At 43.2% G+C, this 23420-nt stretch overlaps 1 protein-coding gene across 1 annotated transcript in view; it reads left to right on the forward strand.

The window, feature by feature from the left end:
* The window catches only part of r3hcc1l (R3H domain and coiled-coil containing 1-like), a 208004-nt gene that overhangs the window by 106451 nt on the left and 78133 nt on the right, over positions 1 to 23420 (forward strand). The window contains exon 3 of the mRNA XM_055647095.1: positions 13723 to 13898. Coding sequence (XP_055503070.1) covers positions 13723 to 13898 — 176 coding nt within the window. The remainder of the gene's footprint in view (positions 1 to 13722; positions 13899 to 23420) is intronic.

Genomic DNA, 23420 nt, shown 5'->3' on the forward strand with positions numbered 1-23420 from the left:
CATTTTGAACTACCTCCCAAAAGTACCCTTGTGATGGAGCCCCTTATAGAAGATAGATCAGTTCCAATGGAAAGGTGAGGATTAGCTCTAGTTAAAAGTGATAAATTGTAGCCCTTCACATCTAACCCATTTCATAATGTAAAATGAAATAGAGGCATAAAGGAAAAAGGTCCTCTGGCCCAACTTGGCCACACCGACCAAGATATCCATCTAAGCTGGTCCCATTTGCCTATGTTTAGCCTATATCCCAGTTCTATCGAACAGAAAACTAACACTTGAACTAAAATCATGAAGGATCATTAATAAAACATTAATACAGTGCCCTCCATAATGTTTGGAACAAATACCCATCATTTATTTATTTGCCTCTGTACGCCACAATTTGAGATCTGCAATAGAAAAAGAATCACATGTGGTTAAAGTGCACGTTGTCAGATTTTAATAAAGGCCATTTTTATACATTTGGGTTTCACCATGTAGAAATTACAGCTTTGTTTATATATAGTTCCCCACCCCCCATTTCAGGGCACCATAATGTTTGGGACACAGCAATGTCATGTAAATGAAAGAAGTCATGTTTAGTATTTTGTTGCATATCTTTTGCATGCAATGACTGCTTGAAGTCTGCAATTCATGGACATCACCAGTTGCTGCGTGTCTTCTATGGTGATGCTGTCAGGCCTGTATTGCAGCCATCTTTAGTCTATGCTTGTTTTGGGGGCTAGTTCCCTTCAGTTTTCTCTTCAGCATATAAAAGGCATGCTCGATTGGGATCAGGTCGGGTGATTGACTTGACCACTCAACAATTGACCATTTTTTTTGCTTTGAAAAACTCCTTTGTTGCTTTAGCAGCATGTTTGGGATCGTTGTCTTGCTGTAGAATGAACATCCGGCCAATGAGTTTTGTGGCATTTGTTTGAACTTGAGCAGATAGAATGTATCTATACACTTCAAAATTCATTATGCTACTACCATCAGCAGTTGTACCATCAATGAAGATAAGCGAGCCAGTACTTTCTGCAGCCATACATGCCCAGGCCATAACACCCCCACCACCATGTTTCACAGATGAAGTGGCATGCTTTGGATCTTGGGCAGTTTGTTCTCTCCTCCATACTTTGCTCTTGCCAGCACAGATATAAGTTAATCTTTGTCTCATCTGTCCACAAGAACTTTTTCCAGAACTGTGGCGGCTCTTTTAAGTACTTCTTGGCAAACTGTAACCTACCATCCTATTTTTGCGGCTAACCAGTGGTTTGCATCTTGCAGTGTAGCCTCTGTATTTCCGTTCATGAAGTCTTCTGCGGACAGTGGTCATTAACAAATCCACACCTGACTCCCGAAGAGTGTTTCTGATCTGTCAGACAGGTGTTTGGAGATTTTTCTTTATTATAGAGAGAATTCTTCTGTCATCAGCTGTAGAAGTCTTCCTTGGCCTGCCAGTCCCTTTGCGATTAGTAAGCTCACCAGTGCTCTTCTCTTTCTTCTTCATGATGTTCCAAACAGTTGATTTTGGTAAGCCTAAGGTTTGGCTGATGTCTCTAACAGTTTTATTTGTGTTTCTCAATCTCAAAATGGCTTTGTTGACTTTCATTGGCACAACTTTGGTCCTCATGTTGATAAACAGGAATAAAAGTTTCCGAAGGAGATGGAATGACTGGAGGAAAGATGAGGTGCTGAGAGCTCTCTATACCTGCATTAAGGAGGCAATTAAACACACCTGAGCAATTACAAACACCTGTGAAGCCATGTGTCCCAAACATTGTGGTACCCTGAAATAGACAATAGACAATAGGTGAAGGAGTAGGCCATTTGGCCCTTCGAGCCAGCACCGCCATTCAATGTAATCATGGCTGATCATCCCCCAATCAGTTCCTGCCTTCTCCCCATATCCCCTGACTCCACTATTTTTAAGAACCCTATCTAGCTCTCTCTTGAAAGCATCCAGAGAACCTGCCTCCACCGCCCACTGAGGCAGAGAATTTCACAATCTTATATGTTTCAATGAGATACTCTCACATCCTTCTAAACTCCAGAGTGTACAAGCCCAGCTGCTCCATTCTCTCAGCATATGACAGTCCCGTCATCCCGGGAAATGGGGGGGACTATGTATAAAACACTGCTGTAATTTCTACATGGTGAAACCAAAATGGATAAAAATGGCCTTTAATAAATTCTGACAATGTGCACTTTAACCACATATAATTTTTTCTATTACAAATCCCAAATTGTGGCACATGGAAGCAAATGAATAAATGACGGGTCTTTGTCCCAAACATTATGGAGGGCACTGTATATTTCTACAGTGGAAAATTGATTAATTGGAATATTTCTAACAGGTGCTCTGGGAAGCAGGGTGAACAAAGCTCAGTTATCTGTAGACTTCCATAACATAGCAGGATAAAATTCATAATGCAAACATTCAGAATGCACAATTTAATCCATTTGATTTGAAATAAAATAATGACTAGCTGCATGAAAAATCCAGCACAATTTCTCCCAGATAACCTATCCACCCACAATTTAACATCTCAACTCATAGTGACAGGAATCTCCATTTTAGATTAATTTTGCCACTGGATTGAGAGGAAAGCATTCTCGTTTCAGTAACAAAATAGGCTAAGCATGAATTAAAAAAAACCACAACTGTTTATTACCATTGACACATTTCAATTCCAATAAATCCATCATCCACTATGTCAATTATGGATTAACGTATGGAGGACATAGGTTTAAGGTGAAGGGGGAACCATTTAATAGGAATCTGAGGGGTAGCTATTTCATGGATGGATGGAACAAGCTTCTGGAGGATGCAGTTGAGGCAGGGACCATCCCAGCGTTTAAGAAGTAGTTAGGCAGGTACATGGATAGGACAGTTTTGGAGGGATATGGATCAAATGCTGGCAGGTTGGACTAGTGTAGCTGGGACATGTTGGACTGTGTGGGCAAGTTAGGCCGAAGGGCTTGTTTCCACACTGTATCACTCTATGACTCTAATTCTCTCATTTTTATTTTGCACATGACCTGTCCTGTTCTAAGTTGCCATTGTATTTCACACCATTTACTCTTGTTTCATTCCATTTACTCTCGTACAGCAAGCCATTACATCTAGGTTATCGAAGTTAAAACAACCAAAACTTGCTTATAAACAATAGGTGCAGGAGTAGGCCATTTGGCCCTTCGAGCCAGCACCGCCATCCAATGTGATCATCCCCAATCAGTACCCCGTTCCTGCCTTCTCCCCATATCTCCTGACTCCACTATCTTTAAGGGCCTTATCTAGCTCTCTCTTGAAGGTATGTTCTTATGTTCTCTAGACGTGCCACATACCGTTATTTTTAGACTTTAGACTTTGGAGATACAGCATGGAGACAGGCCCACAGAGTCCACACTGACCAGCGAATACCCCATATAACAGCATTACCTTACACACTCGGGACACTTTGACAATTTCCTATTACTGAAGCCACTTAACCTACAAACCTGTATGCCTTTGGAGTGTGGGGGGAACCCAGAGAAAACCCATGCGTTCACTGGGAGAACGTAGAAACTCCGTATAGACAGCACCCGTATCAGGATTGAACCAGGTCTGGGGTTGTCAGGCAACAACTCTGCCACTGCCCCACTGTGTCGCCCATTATGTCAACAGAATGGTTCAGAATGAAATGAGAAGTGATCTAAGTTTAAGTTTAAGTGAATTTATTGTCATGTGTCCCTGTATAGGACAATGAAATTCTTGCTTTGCTTATCTCCTGATTAGATAGAGTCTGCTGGAGACCTAGGCTTCTAGGCACAGAAGAAGTACACAAAGAACACACCAAATTTTCCAAGCCTTGTCCAGCTTGAGAAAGGATAATTGATACTTGGGAACTCAGCAGGTCAGGCAGCATCTTGTGAGGGAGACACAATGAACTGCAGGTGCTGGAATCTTGCATAGAACACCAAGTGCTGGAGAAACTCAGCAGGTCAGGCAGCATCTCTGGAGGACATGGATAGGTGAGGTTTGGGGTCCTGACCCGAAACATCGGCTATCCACATCCTCCAGAAGTACTGCCTGACCTGCGGAGTAACCCCAGCACTTTGTTGTCCTTAGCATCTTGGGAGAGAGTGGACAGATGCCGTTTCAGGTTGTGACCCTTGACCTGAAATGTGGCCTGTCCATTCCCTCTATGGATGCTGCCTGACCCACTGAGTTCCTCCAGCACTTTGTGTTTTGCTGTAGACTCCTCCATCTGCAGTTCCTTGTGTCTCCATTGATACTTGAGACCCTGTTTCCAACAGGATATTGAATAGAATACAGGAACATTTGACCTTTCTGTAATTCTTGTTAGTCTGCTGACAATAACTAAATACTAAACACAGAGAGACTCGCGGGAAATCATGTAATCTACAGATGGCAGAGCCTGAAAGGCTTTTGCTTGTGCAAACTTGCTGATATTTTAATACCACGGTTGCTTAAATAATCTTGCAGTGCCCACATTAAAGGTCTTTACAAAGCAAAGTGGAAGAAGCTCAGCCTTAATGCACTTATTGTTCAATTGATCCAATTAATTGCTCCCTCCTCTTCTCACCGTAGCCCCAGGTGGCTGCCTTCAGGAGATATATAGTTTTTAAAGCCGATAGGTAGGATTAGATGAAAGTGATTCTTTGGATAAAGTTGAATCCTCTGTTTCTCTTTCAAAATTACGGCGGTACAGTGGTAGAGTTGCGGCCTTACAGAGACCCGGGTTTGATCCTGACTAGCTGATCCGGTACTAGCTGCGCAGAGTTTGTATGTTCTTCCTGTGACCACGTGGGTTTTCTCTGGGTGCTCCGATTTCCTCCCACACTCCAAAGATGTACAGGCTTGTAGATTAATTTGGCTTCAGTAAAAATTATAAATTGTCCATAGTGCGTAGGTTAGTATCAGTGTATGGGGTTATCTCTGGTCGGCACGGACTCGGTGGGTCGAAGAGCCTGTTTCCGTGCTGTATCTCTAAACTAATAAAGCAATGCTGTCCCTATAGTGCGATATCTCACGGTCTTGTTGCTCACCTGCAAAATGGTTGCAGCTGACATTCCAGCCTGAAAACTCTTGAGGTTTAAAGGTGACTAGACTTAAGTGGGACCCGTTGGGAGGCCTGGTCCCCCAACGCAACCCATTCCCCAATGTAAAAGGGAGGGTGTGTGGGGGAGTGGGGGGGAGAGGGAGGGGGGGGGGGGGGGTGGGGGTGTGTGTGGGGGAGGTGGGGCGCTGTGGGGAGGGGGGATGTGTGTGGGGCATGGGGGTTGTAGGGGAGGGTATGTATGTGAGAAGGGGTGGGGTGCGGTGGTGGGGGAGGGGGAGGGGTGGGTGGGGGGGAGGTGTTTGGGCTCAGCGGCTCTGGCTCTGTCGCACTCACCGGCTCCAGGACCCAGCGCCTGTCGCACTCAGTGGCTCCCAGCCCCGGCTGCACTCATCGGCACTGCCCCCCCGCCTGCAAACACAGCAGCCCCCGCCCGTAGCTGTAATCCGTGTTGGATCCAAACTGGAGGTCTGGAAGTCCCGAGGCACAAGAGGGAGGCGCAGGCAAGGGCCGAAAAAACACCTGTGGATACCTGTAATCCGGGTTGGATCCGGATTGGGTTGGGTTAAGTCTGCAGAAGGGCTCTGACCCAAAATGGGAAATTGGCCCATTCTTTTTCTCCCAAAATGCTGCCTGACACGCTGAGTTATTCCAGCACTTATCTATCTGCAAAATATTATCTGATCTGTTTGGATAGCATCCAAAACAAAGTTGATCTCTGTACCTCAGTTCACGTGACAATAATAAACCTAAACCTGCAAGAGAAGTCTTCCATCCGTCCGTAATTATTCAGCTGAGTGAGCAGGAGGAAGGGCGGGCGTTGCATTCGGGATGTCCAGTGCTGGGAGAGGGAACGTGAACTGGGCTCAATAAACTAAAAGCTCCAATCTGGCAGATTTTCAAACCTGGGATGAGAAGAAAAGACAAGGTGGAGGGAGGGATAAGAGCCGCTGGCTGTGAGAATGCTGCCTATCTATGGGCACTGATGTACAGGAGTTAAAGAATGGCACCGTTACACCACACAGAATCATCCCTCGCACATTGCAACGGTGGCAGCGACAGTTCTGCATTGCCCATTTATCATGATTCCTTGGATGCCACTAACATTCTTGATCAGCAACTTTCATTCATACCCTCTAACTAAGCTGGAATGCTCCATCAGTTCCGTTTGTCAGAATGATCGATTCATCTTACGGCACTCCTTTCAAGTTTATTTTCTGGTAATAATTTTCATTCTATTGTACCTGTTGAAGGCACAAATGAAGGTTTGATAGTAAACTATTGAAGCTTTCTTTGTTCCTGCCTGCACCGTAAAACATTTCGGAGGTACTTCTGAAGTGATGCCAGCGCAAGTCAGTGATCGGATTTGACAAAATGTGCTATTTCTTTTTCTCACCGTTCATATAAGCAGCGGTCTCATGGCCTCAAGGGCAATTTGTGGAGTAATTAAACACGTATAGTGTTGAGTGTGTTATTCCAAAGATTGCAAAAGGACTGGAGATACGCACTGAGTTGATCATAATTGGGGAGCAGATGTTTTAATAAAATAATCTCCTACTCAAAAGACAGAATTGGTGCAATTCATGACTCTGCACAGATTCTAAAGTAAGTCTATTACGCAAAGAAAGGAAGAGATTTGCATTTATATAGCGCTTTCTCTGACTCCAGGACATCTTAGAGCACTATAGAACCAATGAGGTATGCTTGAGATGCAATGAATGTTGTTTTTGCAGCCAAATTATTTTAGATACCATTGATTGAATTTCGCGTTTGCTTTATTCCTTCAATTTGTCAAACTGCTTCTCCCTTTGGAAAAACTTCATCTGGATTCCTGGAGAACTCTGAACATTTTCAGATGTCCACCTGAAAGCTCAGACTGGACTGTGGTTTAGCATTTTGTCTAAAAAATCTTCACAGTGCAGCCATCCCTGATTAGTGTCAAGGCTAGGGGACAATCTGATTCATCTCTGGACATGATTGCGTTGCATCACAGCTTGGTTTGGGAACAACCTTGCCCAAGGCTGTAGTAAATGCCTACTATTTTCTGTGCGCTTAAGCAAAGCAAGAATTTCATTGTCCTATACAGGGACACATGACAATAAACTCACTTGAACTTGAAGGCTGCAAGAAACTGCAGACAACCCAGTCCATCACTAAGACCGTACTCCACACCATCGACACCATCTACACTTCATGCTGCCTTGGGAAAGCGGGTCTTATGAAACTCTCTTTCGGGAGAGGAAGAGAACTCCATAGTCGAGATTTTGAAGAGATTTCATAGTCGAGTCAAGAGTGTTTTATTTGTCATATGTACCGACAACATAACAATAGTATTCTTTCTTGCAGCAGGTTTACAGGCCTGTAAACACAATACACCTCGATAACATATAAGAAACAAAAATTCAATATATTATTTACCACAATACCAGTGCAAGAAAAAACCCGTGGTCCTTAGTGCAAACATGTTGAGCAGGAGCTTGAAAGCGTGCACTACCAGATTCAGGAACAGCTTCTTCCCCTCTGTTATCAGGCTTCTGAATAGTCCTTCCATAAGCTAGGGTACTGTCCGATTCACATCTACCCCATTGTGGACATTGGACTTTGTCTATGGAACTATTGCGCTACAATGCGGAGAACTATATTCTGCACTCTGTACCTTCCCCTATGCTCTATTATTGTACTTTAATTTGACGCTTGTATTTATGTATTGTATATCTGATCTATTTGGAAAGCATGCAAAACATAGCTTTTCACTGTACCTCGGTACATGTGACGATAACAAACCAAAACCTAAAATGTTACCTTGGGTTATATTCATGTCTGTCCAGAGCGGGGATTGAACTGTGATCTTTCTGACACAAATTGGAAAGCTTTTCAAAAGGCAAAGGCTGACAACTGAGACACGCAAGAGGCCATTCATCCCCTTGTGACTGCTCTGCTGTTCAGTAAAATCATGCATGATATTTAATCTCCTATACTAACCCCAAATCCCTTGGTTTCCTTGCTGTCCAAAATTCATATGTCGAGGATATGCTCAGAAAATGAAGTTCCACAGCCTTCTTGTGAACTCCAAAGATTAATTAAAAATATATTTTCCTCTGTGTCTTGAATGGCGGACATCTTGAATTGGGACTGTTGTCCTAGTGTTAACCTTCCCATCCAGAGAAACCACATCCCTGCATCTAAACTGACAAGTTTCTTAAGAGCTTTGTACAGTATGTTGCTGTGAGATCGCCTCTCATTGTCCCAATGTCTGTGGACCAACCGGCTTAATTTCAATGATACTTTATACTTTATTGTCACATGTACCTAGGGACACAGACAATATCCATAAAACAGCTACCCCCTAAAGCCTCATTCTATCCTAGGTAACAATGTATCTTTACAACATAGCACAGTACATCGTCCATAAAAAAGCCCTTTGGTCCACGATGCCTGTGTCGATCAAGATGGAAGGATGATTTTCTGTCATCACATGATCCATCTTTGTTGCACTCTTGTGCACCACACATCTTTATATCCTTAGGCTGGGAGACTAGCCCTTAACACAGTATGTCTGATGTGGTCTCACCATGTTATTGCAGTAGGCATACTAAATTTTTTTTTTGAAATAAGTAAGTACCATTTATCTTGCTAATTGCCTGTTGAATATGCATCGTAACTTTAACTGATTCATGTACAGAGGCACTAACGTCCATTTGAACACCAGCATCTACCAATCACCCACCATTTAAAAGAGTAGCCAGCTTTTCTGATATACTACCAAAGCGGATGGCTTCACGATTTAATATTATATTCCAACTGCAAATCCTTATTCATTTGCTTTGGCTGTCTGAATCCCCTTCAAGCCTTCTGCATCCTACTCACACCTCTCACTGCCACCCAGCTTTGTATGTCTCATATGTTGTATTTTCTTGGATTTGCAAAGGCACAGTGACGCAGCGGTAGTGCCGCTGCCTCAGAGCACCAGAGACGCGGGTTCGATCCTGACCTTGGGTGCTGCCTGTGCGAAGTTTGTACGTTCTCCGTGTGGCTGCGTGGGTTTCCTCCGGGTGCTCCAGTTTCCTCCCACATTCCAAAAAAGTGCGGGTTCGGCAATGTTGACTGTTTTCCCGAGGCAGCGTGAAGTGTAGATGGAGTCTGGTTACAGTATTCTGACTAAGGTCCAACTAAAAACCCGTGTAAAGACAAGAATGAAGATAGACACATAAAGCTGGAGTAACTAAGTGGGTCAGACGGCATCTCTGGAGAAAAGGAATGGGTGATGTTTCGAGTCGAGACCCGAGTTGCTCCTATCTTCATTCTTGTCTTTAAACCAGCTTCTGCAGTTCATTCCTACACATAAGGACAACATGATATCTGTACGTCAAAGTGATTGTCCAGCGTCTATATCCTAGAACTTGTTTGTTTTAGCTGCATCTTCATGCCGTAGATGAACCTTTAAACAGCGCTTCACAATAACGCCCTTATCTCTCTCACCGCAGCTTTCAAATTTTATTCCCTCAAGAATGTAAGAATATTTGGCATCAAACCTGTTATAAAAGACTGTTTTTCTAAGTTAAATATCACTTGTCAAACACGCAATCATCCCTGCAACATGTCATCGTCTGCCCGGGCGAGTGCATTCTATACAATCCTCACTCATTCTACAATGTCATCTGCATTCTGTACAGCTGATATCAAATACAATGGTCCTATTCCTGAGTCTCTTCAGACATCAGGTGGGACTACTATAGATGGGGCATCTTAGTTGGAATGGGAAAGTTGAGTCGAAGGGCCTGTTTCCGTGCTGTATGACTGTATAACTCAGTGATGGCCAAAGTCCAAATCCTGAGTCATAGTCATAGCATGGAAACAGGCCCTTCAGCCCAACTTGCCCTCACCGGCCAAGATGCCCCAGCTACGCTAGTCCCACCTGCCTGCTTTGGCCCATATCCCTCTCGAACTTTCCTATCCACATACCAGTCCAAATGTCTTTTAAATGTTGTTTTAGTACCTTTCTCAATTACCAACGAGGATGCTTAAGCTAGTCCCATAGAACCTCGTTTGGTCAATATGCTTTTAACCTTTCCTATCCATGTACATGTCCAAGTGCCTTCTAGATGTTGATATTGTAGCTGCTTCAACCCCCTCCTCTGGCAACTTTTTCCATATACCCACTTCTCATTTCAAGTAATGGATATATGAAACGAGCTGCCAGAAGAGGTAGTTGAGGCAGGTACAATAAGAACATTTAAAATACAGGTGTATGGATAGGAAAGGTTTTAGACATAGGAAATAGGTGCAGGTACAGGTCATTCAGCCCTTCGAGCTAGCACCGTCATTCAATATGATCATTGCTGGTCTTCCAAATTCAGTACCCCATTCTGGCTTTCCCCCCATATCCCTTGATTCCCTTAGCCCTAAGAGCTAAATCTAACTTTCTCTTGAAAACATCCAGTGATTTGGCCTCCACTGCCTTCTGTTGCAGAGAATCCCACAGATTCACAACTCCCTGGGTGAAAAAGTTTTCCTTAAACTGTAACCCCTGGTTCTGGACTCCCCCAACATCGGGAAAATGTTTCCTACATCTACCCTGTCCAATCCTCTAAGAATTTTAGTTGTTTCTACGATACCCTCTCATCCTTCTAAATTCCAACGAATACGAGCCCAGTTGACCCATTCTTTCATCATACATCAATCTGCCATCCCAGGAGTTAACCTGGTGAACCTACGCTGCACTCCCTCAATAGCAATAATGTCCTTCCTCAAATTAGGAGACCAACATTGCACGCAATACTCCAGGTGCAGGGCCCTGTACAACTGCAGTAGGACTTCCTTGCTCCTAAACTCACATCCTCTCGCAATGAAGGTCACCATGCCATTGGCTTTCTTCACTGCCTGCTGTACCTGCATGCTTACTTTCAGTGACTGATGTACAAGCACACCCAGGTCTTGTTGCACCTCCCCTTTTCTTAATCTGACACCATTCAGATAATAATCTGCCTTCCTGTTCTTGCCACCAAAGTGGATAATCTCACATTTATCCAGATCGTACGGCATCTGCCATGCATCTGCCCACTCATCCAACCTATTCAAGTCACATAGCAGCCTCATAGCGTCCTCCTCGCAGCTCACACTGCCATCTAGCTTTGTGTCACGTTTTGAGGGATATTGGCCAAACAAAGGCAAATCTAGCTGAGATGAGGCTCCTTGGTCAACATGGATGATCCGGGCCGAAGGGCCTGCTGGAAGACTTGCTGGCCTTCAGATGTGTTGGGTGTGCCTGAGAAGGTGGTCATTGTCGAAATGGTCATATCGAAGGACATCTCTGAAACCTTAAAGCATTTGCCCATTACTGAAATACTTTCAGCTTGGCTTTTTACAATTTTCCTTTCATTGAACCCATAATAATGATTATATTCCTTGATAGAAAATGAGCAAAGGGCCATAATTTATTTTTAAGGTCCAATTTAGATCCTTAAAAGCTACTCAAGCTTTGTGCCTCAGTGGCTTCCGGCCCCGGTTTGTTGATTTAAATCGCAGCAAAGCTGCTCCCCGCCATCCATTATTCTGCATTATCATGCTACTTCAAACACTGCGGATATTTGTTTCTTTTGACAGGAGGATAATGCAGCACCTCAATGTGACACATTCAGTAAAGAAATCCAATTAGTACGGGTGTTAACATGCCAGAGTGTTGTCTTTTCAAAGATGAAGCACAGTGTTTAAAAATAAGCAAACACTCCCTTTCCTTGCCCAACAGTGCCTCGGTGTATTTATTTTTTGTAATTATACTTGGTGGCAGTAAGGTGAGTAATCTGTTAGTTGTATTAATGATGTCTGGATGCAACTGTCTAGATGGGATGCAATATGGTTTACTCTGAACGGACTTGACTGTTTTTTGCACAGTGGGATGGCACGGTGCAGACTTTTATTGCAACGGGCTATCTTGCCATAAATATTATTTTATATGTGATATATATAAAATGGTGGGAATGCGAACTGCCCTTTATGTGAAGATAGTCACAGAGTCATATAGCACGGAAGTTAGCCCTTTGTCGTGACCCTTAAGTAGGGCATAGGCTTAAGGGGAGAGGAGAAAGATTTAATATGACTGAGAGGCAACCTTTTCACACAGAGGGTGGCGGGTATACGGAATTAGTGACCGGAGGAGGTAGCTGAGGCAGAAACGATAACAACTTTTAAAGGGCATTTGAGCAGGTTCATGGATAGGAAAGATTTAGAGGGTCAAACTCTGGCAGGTAGGACTAGTGTAGATGGGGCACCTTGACCAGCATTGGCAAGATGGGCTGAAGGGCCTGTTTCCTTGCTGGATGACTCTATGAAACCCTTCCTGTAATTCAGGAGGTCTTTGCAGAGACAGTGTTGATGGTATTTTCCCAATGCCGTGAGGTGTCGATGTTATGTCGAGTTATACTGGAGGATAGAGATCTCTGCTCCCTGGTAGGCCAGGAGTTTAGAGCCAGATTTCAGGTCTTAATTGAGTTATTTCCTCAATCGGCCAAAGGTAATGCTGGCCTCCAGCCCACAGCCAGGTTAGTCTACCCACCCAACCAAAAGCAGCACCTCATCTTTACTTTCCCCCTTTGGTTTATGTTTGGGGTATAATGGGTGGAGGTGTAGCCAGTGTGAAACTCACGACCTTGCTTAGGTAACAAAGAGACACAAGGAACTGTAGATTTGTTTAATCTAGGGATACAGTGTGGAAACAAGCCCTTCAGCCCACCGAGTCCACGTCGACCACGTCCACAGGGAGGATGAGCAAACTCCTTGCAGACCGCAGCCGTAGTCAGGGTCGAACCCAGGTCTCTAGCGCTGTACGGCAGCAACTCTACCGCTGCGTCACTATGCCATCCCAGATGTTGGAATCTTGAACAAAACACAAAGTACTGGAAGAACCTTCTGGGTCATGCAGCCTCTGTGGAAAGGAAATGGACAGACAACGTTTTGGGTCGGGTCCCTTCTTCTTTCAGCAGCAGAACAGAAGGAATCACAGAGGAGGGAGCAGTGAGAGAGGGTCTTAGAGAACTCCCGTCTAGTCAAGTGTTTAATTGTCATATGTACCAATAAAGGAACAATGAATGATATTCTTACTTGCAGCAGCTTAACAGGTTGTAAACACAATACACATAGATTACATATAACCAACAACAAATCAATATATTAATAACCACAATACTAGACCAACACAACCTTAGTGCAACGAAAGACAGTCCATAGACGTTCATAGTTGAGGTGAGTGTTATGTAGTGTTCAAGCGCCTGTTGGTTGTTGGGAAGATAGACACAAAAATGCTGGAGTAGCTCAGCGGGTCAGGCCATATCCCTGGAGAACATGGACATGTTAGGGTTGTTGGGAAGAAGCTGTTCTTCAACCTAGTGGTCATCTGGAGCATTGAAATGGAGACACAAGAAACTGCAGATGTTGGAATCTTGAACAAAATCCAAAGTGCTGGAGGAACATTCCCTCATGGAGATTCTTAATTCCACAACAGGATAAGTGACATCCTTGGAGAGGTAAGTAGCAGATGTGGGAGATGGTGGCGGGATATTGGAAGAATGACTTAACAAAAACAATTAATCAAAGTACACTTCCTCACCATGTGAAATATATGTTGTGTTCAGTTGAGTTAAACTTCTGTGATCTGAGCCTGAGCTTTTATTTTTTCTTTTAGTTAACCGCGAAGAGAAAGTCTAAGAAGACTATTCAAGATCCTCCCTTCAATTACTACAACTACCAACCGGCTGAGCAAGAAATTGATGATTCTGAATTTTCCCACATTGTTGAGATCTATGATTTTCCTACAGAATTTAAGACAGAAGATTTGCTGCGAGCTTTCTCCAGTTATCAGTACGTATCCAGCCATAATGTTGATGTTAATAGCATGGCAATAGTTTAAGGATTTTAGAATGTCTGGCATGTTAATCAAAAATCCCCACCAAATTGTTTAATTTGACTGAAGACACAAGGAACTGCAGATATTGTTTTACAAAGATAAGCACAACGTGCTGGAGTAACTCAGCGGGTCAGGCAGCATCTCTGGAGAACGTGGATAGATGATGTTTCAGGGCGGGACCCTTCTTCAAAGTTATTGTGGCGGAGGAGGGGAGGAAGCTGGAAGAGAGGAGGGGCAAGAGAAAGGGTCTGCCAAGTGATAGGTGGATACAGGTAAGTGGGAGTTTGACAGGCAGATAGTTCGACAAAGGCCAGAGATGAGAAGACAGGTGAAATAAGTATAGAAAGGATGCAAATTGTGTATCCAGAGGAAGGAATATAGTTGGAAGGGGAGGGGGTAGTAGAGAAATGGGCGCGAGTCAAGGTGGGGCACAAGGAAGAGGGGCGGGGAGAAGGAAAGTTCTCTGAGGAAAAGATTGTTTAACAAACCAAGATCAAGAACTCCCCCCCCCCCCCCCCCCCCCCCTTCTTCTTTGTGCCATATGTCATGCTTTGGAGAAAGAACAATGCCTTAATCTTTATCTCTCTCACTCCCGCACTCTCAGGTGGTGGGAGTATGGAATGAGTTGCCAGAGGAGGTAGTTGAAGTATATTAATTTAAAATACACTTTGATAGGAGATTGAATGGGAAAAATTTAGAGGGACACTGGCCAAACATAGGAATATGGGAATAGTGTAGATGGGCCATCTTGGTACCATAGGTGAGTTGGGTTGACCTGTTTCCATGCTCAATGATTCCATGACTCTCTCTTTCACTCTATTGGGATCTCCATATCTATCTCTCTATTTGGATTTCTCTCTATCTATATCCCTCTTTCTCGATATCTGTATATGTGTGCATATGTATGCGTGAGTGAGATACACTGCTACACATTAATATATATGTATGTATATATAACTATATATATATGCACGCATTTGTGTGTGTGTGTGTGTGTGTGTGTGTGTGTGTGTGTATATATATGTGTGTATATATATATATATCAGTGTGTCTCACTCACCCACTCACTCTCTCACCCATTCTATTCACCCTGCATCTCACTGCCTGGACTTCGACCCCTGCAGTACTGAGTTGTGGTGTTTTGAAGCAGTTGTGTTCGGTCACTTTGCCCCAGCCTTTGATCTTATGGAAAATTGGGATTTCAGACATTTCATCTCCACCTCGTGCCAATTTGAAAAACGAATAGCTTGCATTTTAATTTTCCGTAATGCTTTCTCTCTCTCTCTATCTCTCTTTATCCCCACTTTAATTGGATGTATGCGAGGTACAGTATGTATATCATATAAGAAACAATTCAGCAGTATGGGTGCTAATTTGTACCACATCTATATTATTTTATGAATTTAATTTCCATTTAGACTGGAATCTTAGGAGTAGGCGCCTAAACCTTTCATCAGTGCTTTTTACTTGCAGCTCTTTGTGCAAGTTTATTTTAATGAATACAGTCAAGGTTTGAAGGTGGATTCGTTTGAAGGTCTAGGTAATTGATCCTGGACCGGTCTTCTCATTGCAATTCTGCATGAACGTAGAATTTAGTGGACATTAAATGACTGACATTTTTATATTTGAACTTAACTTTTGGAAGTCCAGGTATGGTATATGTTACAAAAGAAATGATATTGACTCTATGAATCTGCTATTCATCTCCTGAAGATGATTTATTGTTGCATGTTTGACTGGTTTGCTACTGAGAGGAGAAAAATATGAAATGCTAGGCTCATTAACTTATCTTGCAACCAGAGTGATAAGAATATTTCGGACCAATATATTGGAGTCCTAACCCTTGCATAGCCAGGTAAGCAGCAAGCCCATATCACCAGGACAATTAATGAACAGACTGGAACCTTTCGCAAGATTCTTCTGTATTTTACCCGTAAAAGGGATTGATTTGCTAATTGCAAGCTTCGATTTCTCCTCATTCAAACAGCAGGTTGGATTTGGATTGTGATTTTGATTGGCATTATTGAAACATTGACACAGCTGTGGTGACCTTGGGAAAAGAATTAAGCTTTATGTTTCCAGCTTGGCTAAACAAACTATCCATTATAGATTCTTTCTTTAAATCTACTTTTTCCTTAAAGCTACTTTCTCCTCTTTTGTGATAGTAGCAGGTTGGAAGAAAAAATCTTATTTGGCTTCAATTAGTTTAGGTTACAAAGCCAAGATCAAAATAGTGTCTTCAGTCCCCGCTGACATTCGATCAGAGTTAATACGTTATATCACACTTTCTCATCCTCTTCCACCACACGAGGGGCAATTTACATAGGGCCAATTAATCTACAAACCCGCACATCTTTGGGATGTGGGAGGAAATCGGAGCACCCGGTGGAAACGCATGCAATAACAAGGAGAATGTGCAGACTCCACAGAGACAGTACCAAGGTCAGGATCAAACCAGGTCTCTGGCATTATGAGGCAACGGTTCTACCACTGTGCCGCCAAAGTTAATATAAGAGAGATAAACACAAAAAGCTGGAGTAACTCAGCGGGATGGAGGGCAGTTGTACCCAGCAAGGAAAGCTGTGTTCCATAGAAATAGCACATTGTTTTAGATCATATTTAGGTAAAATTGAGTTTGGTATTACAGCTATAATGTTCATATCTGGGTCATGTTATGGTTTGATTAATTGTATTAGTGCCACACAGAGAGCCATAGAGATGTACAGTGCAGAAACAGGCCATTCGGCCTAGTCCATGACAACCAAGTTGACATATTGGGCCCGCCCCATTTCCCAGCATTTGGCTCATAGCCTTCTGAATCCTTCCTATCCATAGATTTGTCCAAATGTCTTTTAAATGTTATAATTGTATCCGCATTTATAACTTCCTCTGGCAGATCATTCGAACAAAGGCGGGACCCGGCTAGGGGGAGCCGTTGCCACATGCGGCGACAGGCAATAACTTTGTCGGCACCAGAAACGTGGCGACACTTGTGTACTGCCCAAGTGAGGCCTACTGTATGATTGTATAGGGTTGTATGCAAAACAAAGCATTGTACTGTACCTAGGTACATGTGACAATAAAGTATCATGGAAGGTCAGATACTTACTACCCTCTGAGTGAAAGTGTGGCCCCTGAGGTTCCTCTTAAATCTCTCCTCCTCTTCATTCCTCAGAGGATGATATTAGGCCCAGCAAGACGATTTCCCCAAACAGTCAGCACACTATGAGTTAAAACGGTAATATCAGAACATACTACAACCTTTACGACAAGTCAGAGACAATTTCTTGACTACAGTCTAATAACTGCAAAAAAATTAATACTAAAATTTTGGAACAAACCAGCAGCCCCCACAATTAAAACGTGTGGTTACGGAAATGACTGAGACCTTGCATTTGGAAAAAATAAGATCTGTCTTAGTTGACAAACCAGAACTTTGTGTTAGGATATGGTCTCCATTTATTGAATATTTGAAACGGTAAATTGGTTTAACACAGAATCAGGGTTGAAACCAGAGTTTGCGACTGGATGAATAGTTACACTCAATATTTCCCGGATCTATCTCCATAATCTTGTCATAATGTTTCTCTCTGTGTCTCTTTTTTTCTCTTCTTCTCTCTCTCTATTACTTTCTTTCATCTTTTTCTCCCTTTATCTTTAGTCTTTAAAAAAAACCGGAAGCTATGTAAGAAATCTGTCATTAAATTGTGGCTTACTATTTATTATTTGTACATAAGCTTCTAATAAAAAAATATATTTTTAAAGAGTTAAAACGGTACAAAATCAGCATCCTGTTGCACGAGTTAGGTAATGGCTTGAAAATGGCCTTTCTGGAGAATCATTTCTCCATAATAATGTATCTGACTCATTTGTCCATTTGAATTTATCAAAGTAATAATAATAAAAACTTGGACGTGGTTGCTCCTGTTGATTTATTTCCTTTAGAAGCTTGATTTGTTGAAATTCTGACAAGTCACAAATTAGACTCTGCCCAGCCCAGTCAGAATTTTACATTAATGTCATTTATTTTTTATCACGGAAGATAATGAGAATCGGAAAGATTTTGCCAGTGATGCAAATTCCCCAATGTCACTATTTTCTTTATTCCTTCTTCGGTTTGTTTTTTTTAGTTACAATTCTCGAACCAAAAACAGAAAGTGTTAGCAGGTTAGGCTGCCTCTGTGAGAGACATAAGGTTGACATTAGGTTGATAACATTTTGTCAGGGCTGGAATAAGTCAAAGATTAAACATGCTTCTAGATTCCAGAAAGCTTGAACCCAGAAATCGCTGCTGCACAGCACCACAGCACAGTTCAATCCTGGCCATAGGTTCTGTCTGTGTGGAGTGTGCACATTCTCCCTGTGACTTTGTGGGTTTCCTCCGAGTGCTCCCACTTTTTTCCGGCATCCCAAAGACATGCGGTTGCAGGTTAATCGACCCTCTGTAAATTGTCTCTAGTGTGTAGGGAGCGGATGCGAAAGTGGGATAACATAGAACTCGGGTGCATAGGTGATCGATGATCATGGTCGAATCGGTGGGCCAAAGGGTTTATTTCCATGTTGTATCTCTAAACTAAACTAAAACATAGAACCCATGAAGCACAGAAATAGGCCCTTCAGCCCACATTGTCTGTGCTGAACATGATGCCGGGCCCAACTCTTACCTACCTGCACATACACCATATGCCTCCATTCCGTGCATAACCATGTGCCTCATCTAAAAGTCTTACATGCCACTGTTGTATCGGTCTCTGCCACCACCCCAGGCAGTACGCTCCAGGTACTCACCACCCTCTGTATAACATTTATTTGTTTCACATATCTCCTTTAAATTTTGACCCGCTCACCTTAAAGCTGTGGCCCCTAAATAAAGGGGGAAGGGCAAAGCAACCTAAAGGGCATGTCTGTGGTAGGTGAAGACCACAGGAGGCTGTGAGCTGCACGTGGATGGTGCTGGTGACGTAAGCAATGGTAGACACTAAATGCTGGAGTAACTCAGCGGGACAGGCAGCATCACTGGAGAGAAGGAATGGGTGACGTTTCGTGTCGAGACTCTTCTTCAAACGTCACCCATTCCTTCTCTCCAGAGATGCTGCCTGTCCCGCTGTTACTCCAGCATTTCAGCATTTCGTGTCTATCTTCGGTTTAAACCAGCATCTGCAGTTCCTTCCTACACATGAGCAATGGTGATGGTTAATAACACAAGGAGGTTATGAGGAGGAAACGCAGGCGAATGGGACTAGTTTAGATCGTGCACTCTGGTCGAGTTGGACCAAAGAACCAGTTTCCATGCTACATGACTCTGAGGACGAATGCTTTCACCCAGAGGGTTCTTAGATTCTGGCGCTAACCGTTTAAGAACTTTACGTATGTTAGTATTTATTTCAGGAGGTACAGAGTATAAAAACAGGGATGTAATGCCAAGGCTTTCTAAGGCTTTGGTTATTGTATTGTATTGTATTGTATATCTTTATTGTCATTTCCTGAGTATTCGCATACCCAGAGGAAACAAAAAACGTTGCTCAACCAGTGTCCATTCAGTGTGCATGAAAAATAAATAGAAATAAAAAATACATGTATCATGAACAAAATAGAAATAAAAAATACATGTATCATGAACAATGATACATTGTTAAACTGCATTCTGAGTATTGTGAGCCGTTTTGGGCCCCATATCGGAGGTTTGATTGCAGGAATGTTTGGGTTAACATATGATGAGCATTTGACGCACAGGGCCTGTACTCGCAGGCGTTTAGAAGACTGAGGTGGGACCTCATTGAAACTTACTGAATAGTGAAAAGCCTGGATAGAGTGGATGTGGAGAGGATGTTTCCACTGGTGGGAGAGTCTATGACTAGATGCCATAACCTCAGAATAAAAGGACGCACCTTGAGAAAGGAGATGAGGAGGGATTTCATTAGTCATGGGGGATGGTGAATCTGTGGAATTCTTTGCCACAGAAGGCTGTGAAGGCCAAGTCAATGGATATTTTTAAGGCGGAGATTGATAGATTCTTGATTAGTAAGGGTGTCAAGGATTATGGGGAGAAGGCAGGAGAATGGGCTTGAGAGGGAAAGATGGATGGTGGAGTAGACTCGATGGGCCTAATTGCCGAATTCTGCTCCTGTGACATGAATTTAGGATTCTATGGCTCTATTAATTTCAGACTGGTATATATCCATCATCAGCTGTTCTAACACAAATTATGTGGCCATTATTAAACTGTTGTTAATGGAAGTATAACATTTAGCCCAATGAAGCATAATTATCGGTATAAGCAGAACATTTCTGGACTGTTTTTAAAGAGGTATGAGCATGCTCTCTGAATACAGTAGATATTCTGATAGCCAAGAAGGTCCCGGCTGAAGCGTTGTCTGTCCATTTCCCTCCACAGATGATGCCTGACCCACTGAGTTCCTCCTGTACTTTGTGGTTTGCCGAAGGTTTCAGTATCTGCAGTTGCTTGTGTCTCCAATAAATAAACTTTTCTTTCGTTTCAGGGTGAGGCTTGTGGCAATAATTTATTACAAGATTGGAGTCCAGCTTTAACAAATTGTTTTGTGCTGGAGACCTCGTCCTGAAGGTCATAGAAAACTAGTTGGATTTTAACTTGAATCAATTTCAAAAAGTTGATTAAACCTAGTGCAATTAATATCACTTTACCACAAACTCTTCCCCCTCACTGAAATATATATATCACTGAATTGTATATCAGAAGCCCAAGCAAGGATTTCTTTGTTTAACGTGACCTTTTTGCATCCCTGCTTACCGAACAAAGTGAGAGGCAAAGTCAAAGCCGTTCCTTTATTAAACTGTCAGTAGAGCTTTTTATTTCATGTTCTAAGTTACAGTCTTCCCCGAACCAGTGTTTTTTTGTTAATCTTGCAATTTTTGTGGACTGCTTTGTGGAAGAGAGCACACAAAACCCGATTGAGTCCTTTCCTTACGTCCATCAATTTCACTAAATGATTTTCTCGACATCTGTGCAATTATCTGTAAATATTCGTAATAGGGCTTATATACTCCTTTGACCAGAAACACACTGTGGTCATCACTTCTTACATTGCTTGCTGTTCCGTTGCGGGCTTCAAAATGCATGTAAGCACCTTTTTCAAGTTCCATTCTAAAGATTCTCCTAACCTTGTTTCCACTAGCCCTCTCCCACATCCCAGTGTACATTAGACGGAATTAAATGGAAGAAGTATTTGTTAAAGTTCCAAGAATTGGGAACCGTAGGGGACATTAGGGAGAGATCAATATTTGAAAAGCACATTGTTTAATCCAGGGCCATTGTTTCAAGTTAAAGCTCAAACTTATTTGCAAGGAGACATGAAGGTAGCCCTTGAAAGCCAACTGTAAAGTTTGTGTCAGCAAACACAAATAGTGATTAATACTGAGAATGGCTGGTTAGTTACAGTGGTCAAGGGGATTAAGCTTTGCAGCAGCAGTGATGGAAGGTAGCTGAAGTGTCAGTGCAAGGTGACGCACATGAATCGATTGACATCCCTCATCAGCACTCACTTTTCTGACCTACAGAGATTGTTAACTAGATTTGCAATCTTATGCACAAGTTAGGTAACTTTTATTGTGGTGCGTAAAAAAGCTTTTCTTGGTAATTGAGCTAGGCAGCACAGTAGCGCAGCGGTAGAACAGCTGCCTCACAGCGCCAGAGACCCAGGTTCGATTATGACTACGGGTGCTGTCTATAGGGAGTTTGTACATTCTCCCTGTGACCGCACAAGTTTTTTCCGGATTCCTCCCACATTCCGGAGATGTGCGGGTTTGTAGATTAATTGGCTTTGGTAAAAATTGTAAATTGTCCCTAGTGTGTCAGATAATGTTAGTGTACAGCGATCGCTGATTGGCGCAGACTTGGTGGGCCGAAGGGCCTGTTTCCACATTGTATCTCTAAACTAAACTATACTTCAGATTCCAGTGCAAGAAGTAAACAGCAAATATTGAAAGGTGTGCTGCGTTCCAAGTCCAGGCTGAGCTAATACCACGAATATGGTCCAAGATCCATGCAACAAAGAAACCAAAAATAGACACAAGGAACTGCAGATACTGGTTAACAAGGGGGGTATTTCAGTGCGTGTGCCTGGCAGCTGCAAACATGGCCACTCATTTCAGAGAAATTAAGAAAGACCCAAAGTTCTGGAGTAACTCAGCGGGTCGGACAGCATCCCTTGAGAACATGGATAGGTGACGTTGCGGGTCAGGATTCTTCCTCAAACCAAGATCCATGCTTTCACACTGAAGATGGTGGGTGTGTGAGTGCAAAGGATATTTACGAGGGTGTTGCCAGGACTCGAGGGCCTGAATTGTAGGGAGAGAATGGGCAGGCTAGGTTTTAATTCCTCGGAGTACAGGAGACTGAGGGGTGATCCCCTAGAGGTGTATAAGATCATGAGGGGAATAGAGATGGTGAATGCACAGAATCTTTTACCCAATGCAGCGGAATCAAGAACCAGAGGACATGGGATTAGGGTGAGAGGGGAGATTTAATGGGAAACTGAGGGGCAACATTTTCATACAGAGGGTGATCGGTATATGGAATAAGCTGCAAGAGGAGTTAGTTGAGGCAGGTACGATAACAATATTTAAAAGACACTTGGTTGAGTACATAGATAGTAAAGGTTTAGAGGGATATGGGCCAAACTGTAACAACACTTAAAAGACACTTGGACAGGTACATGTATAGGAAAGGTTTAGAGTGATAAGGGCCAAACGCAAGCCTGTGGGACGAGCTTAGATGGGGCATCTTGGGTGCCATGGACAATTTTGTCCGAAGGCCCTGTTTCCGAGCTGTATGACCATTACAAGGAGATGAGAAACCCATTTTCCCCATCCAACCGTGAAAAGCACTCCACAGCAGGCCTGGCTATCCCGCCGCAGACCTGGACCCCGCCTGCAACACCCCGTGGGCCGCGTGGCCGGACGCAGGAAGTCCCTGTAGGCCCCCCGAAGACCAGAGTACCGAAGAGGAGGGAGCCGGCCATGATGGGCGTGAGGAGCAAGGCCGGAAGGAACGCGGACCGGGGTCTTATCTCCCACGGTCTCACGGTTGGCTGCGAGAGGAGCCCCTGGGGCACAAAGGTGGCCGGGCGAGGAGAGGAGACCTATTGGTACACCGTTCCATAACACCTCGCGTACGCGCTGGACTTTGACCAAAGACCAATGATATCCTGAATAGAACATGTTCCTCACCAGTAAACCCCAACATAGTGTTATTTTCATTAACTGGTGTAGCGTGGAATATCGGCGGACACAAAACAGCTGCAGTGATCTGCAGGCTGCTGCCAAGTTATTCAGTGTGAAGAGGCTTGGAGTGTTGATAAGATGCGATATAAACCCGTTTGACTCTCTAATCAAGCCATATTGTCTGCTCCCTTTAGTTATTTGCATTATGATCAGAGATTACAAGTTCAGCATTCAGTTGCGCAAAATTAATTTCTAAATACGTTATAATTATGCCA

This window comes from Leucoraja erinacea, chromosome 15, assembly GCF_028641065.1.
Source record: "Leucoraja erinacea ecotype New England chromosome 15, Leri_hhj_1, whole genome shotgun sequence".
Lineage (NCBI taxonomy): Eukaryota > Metazoa > Chordata > Chondrichthyes > Rajiformes > Rajidae > Leucoraja > Leucoraja erinaceus.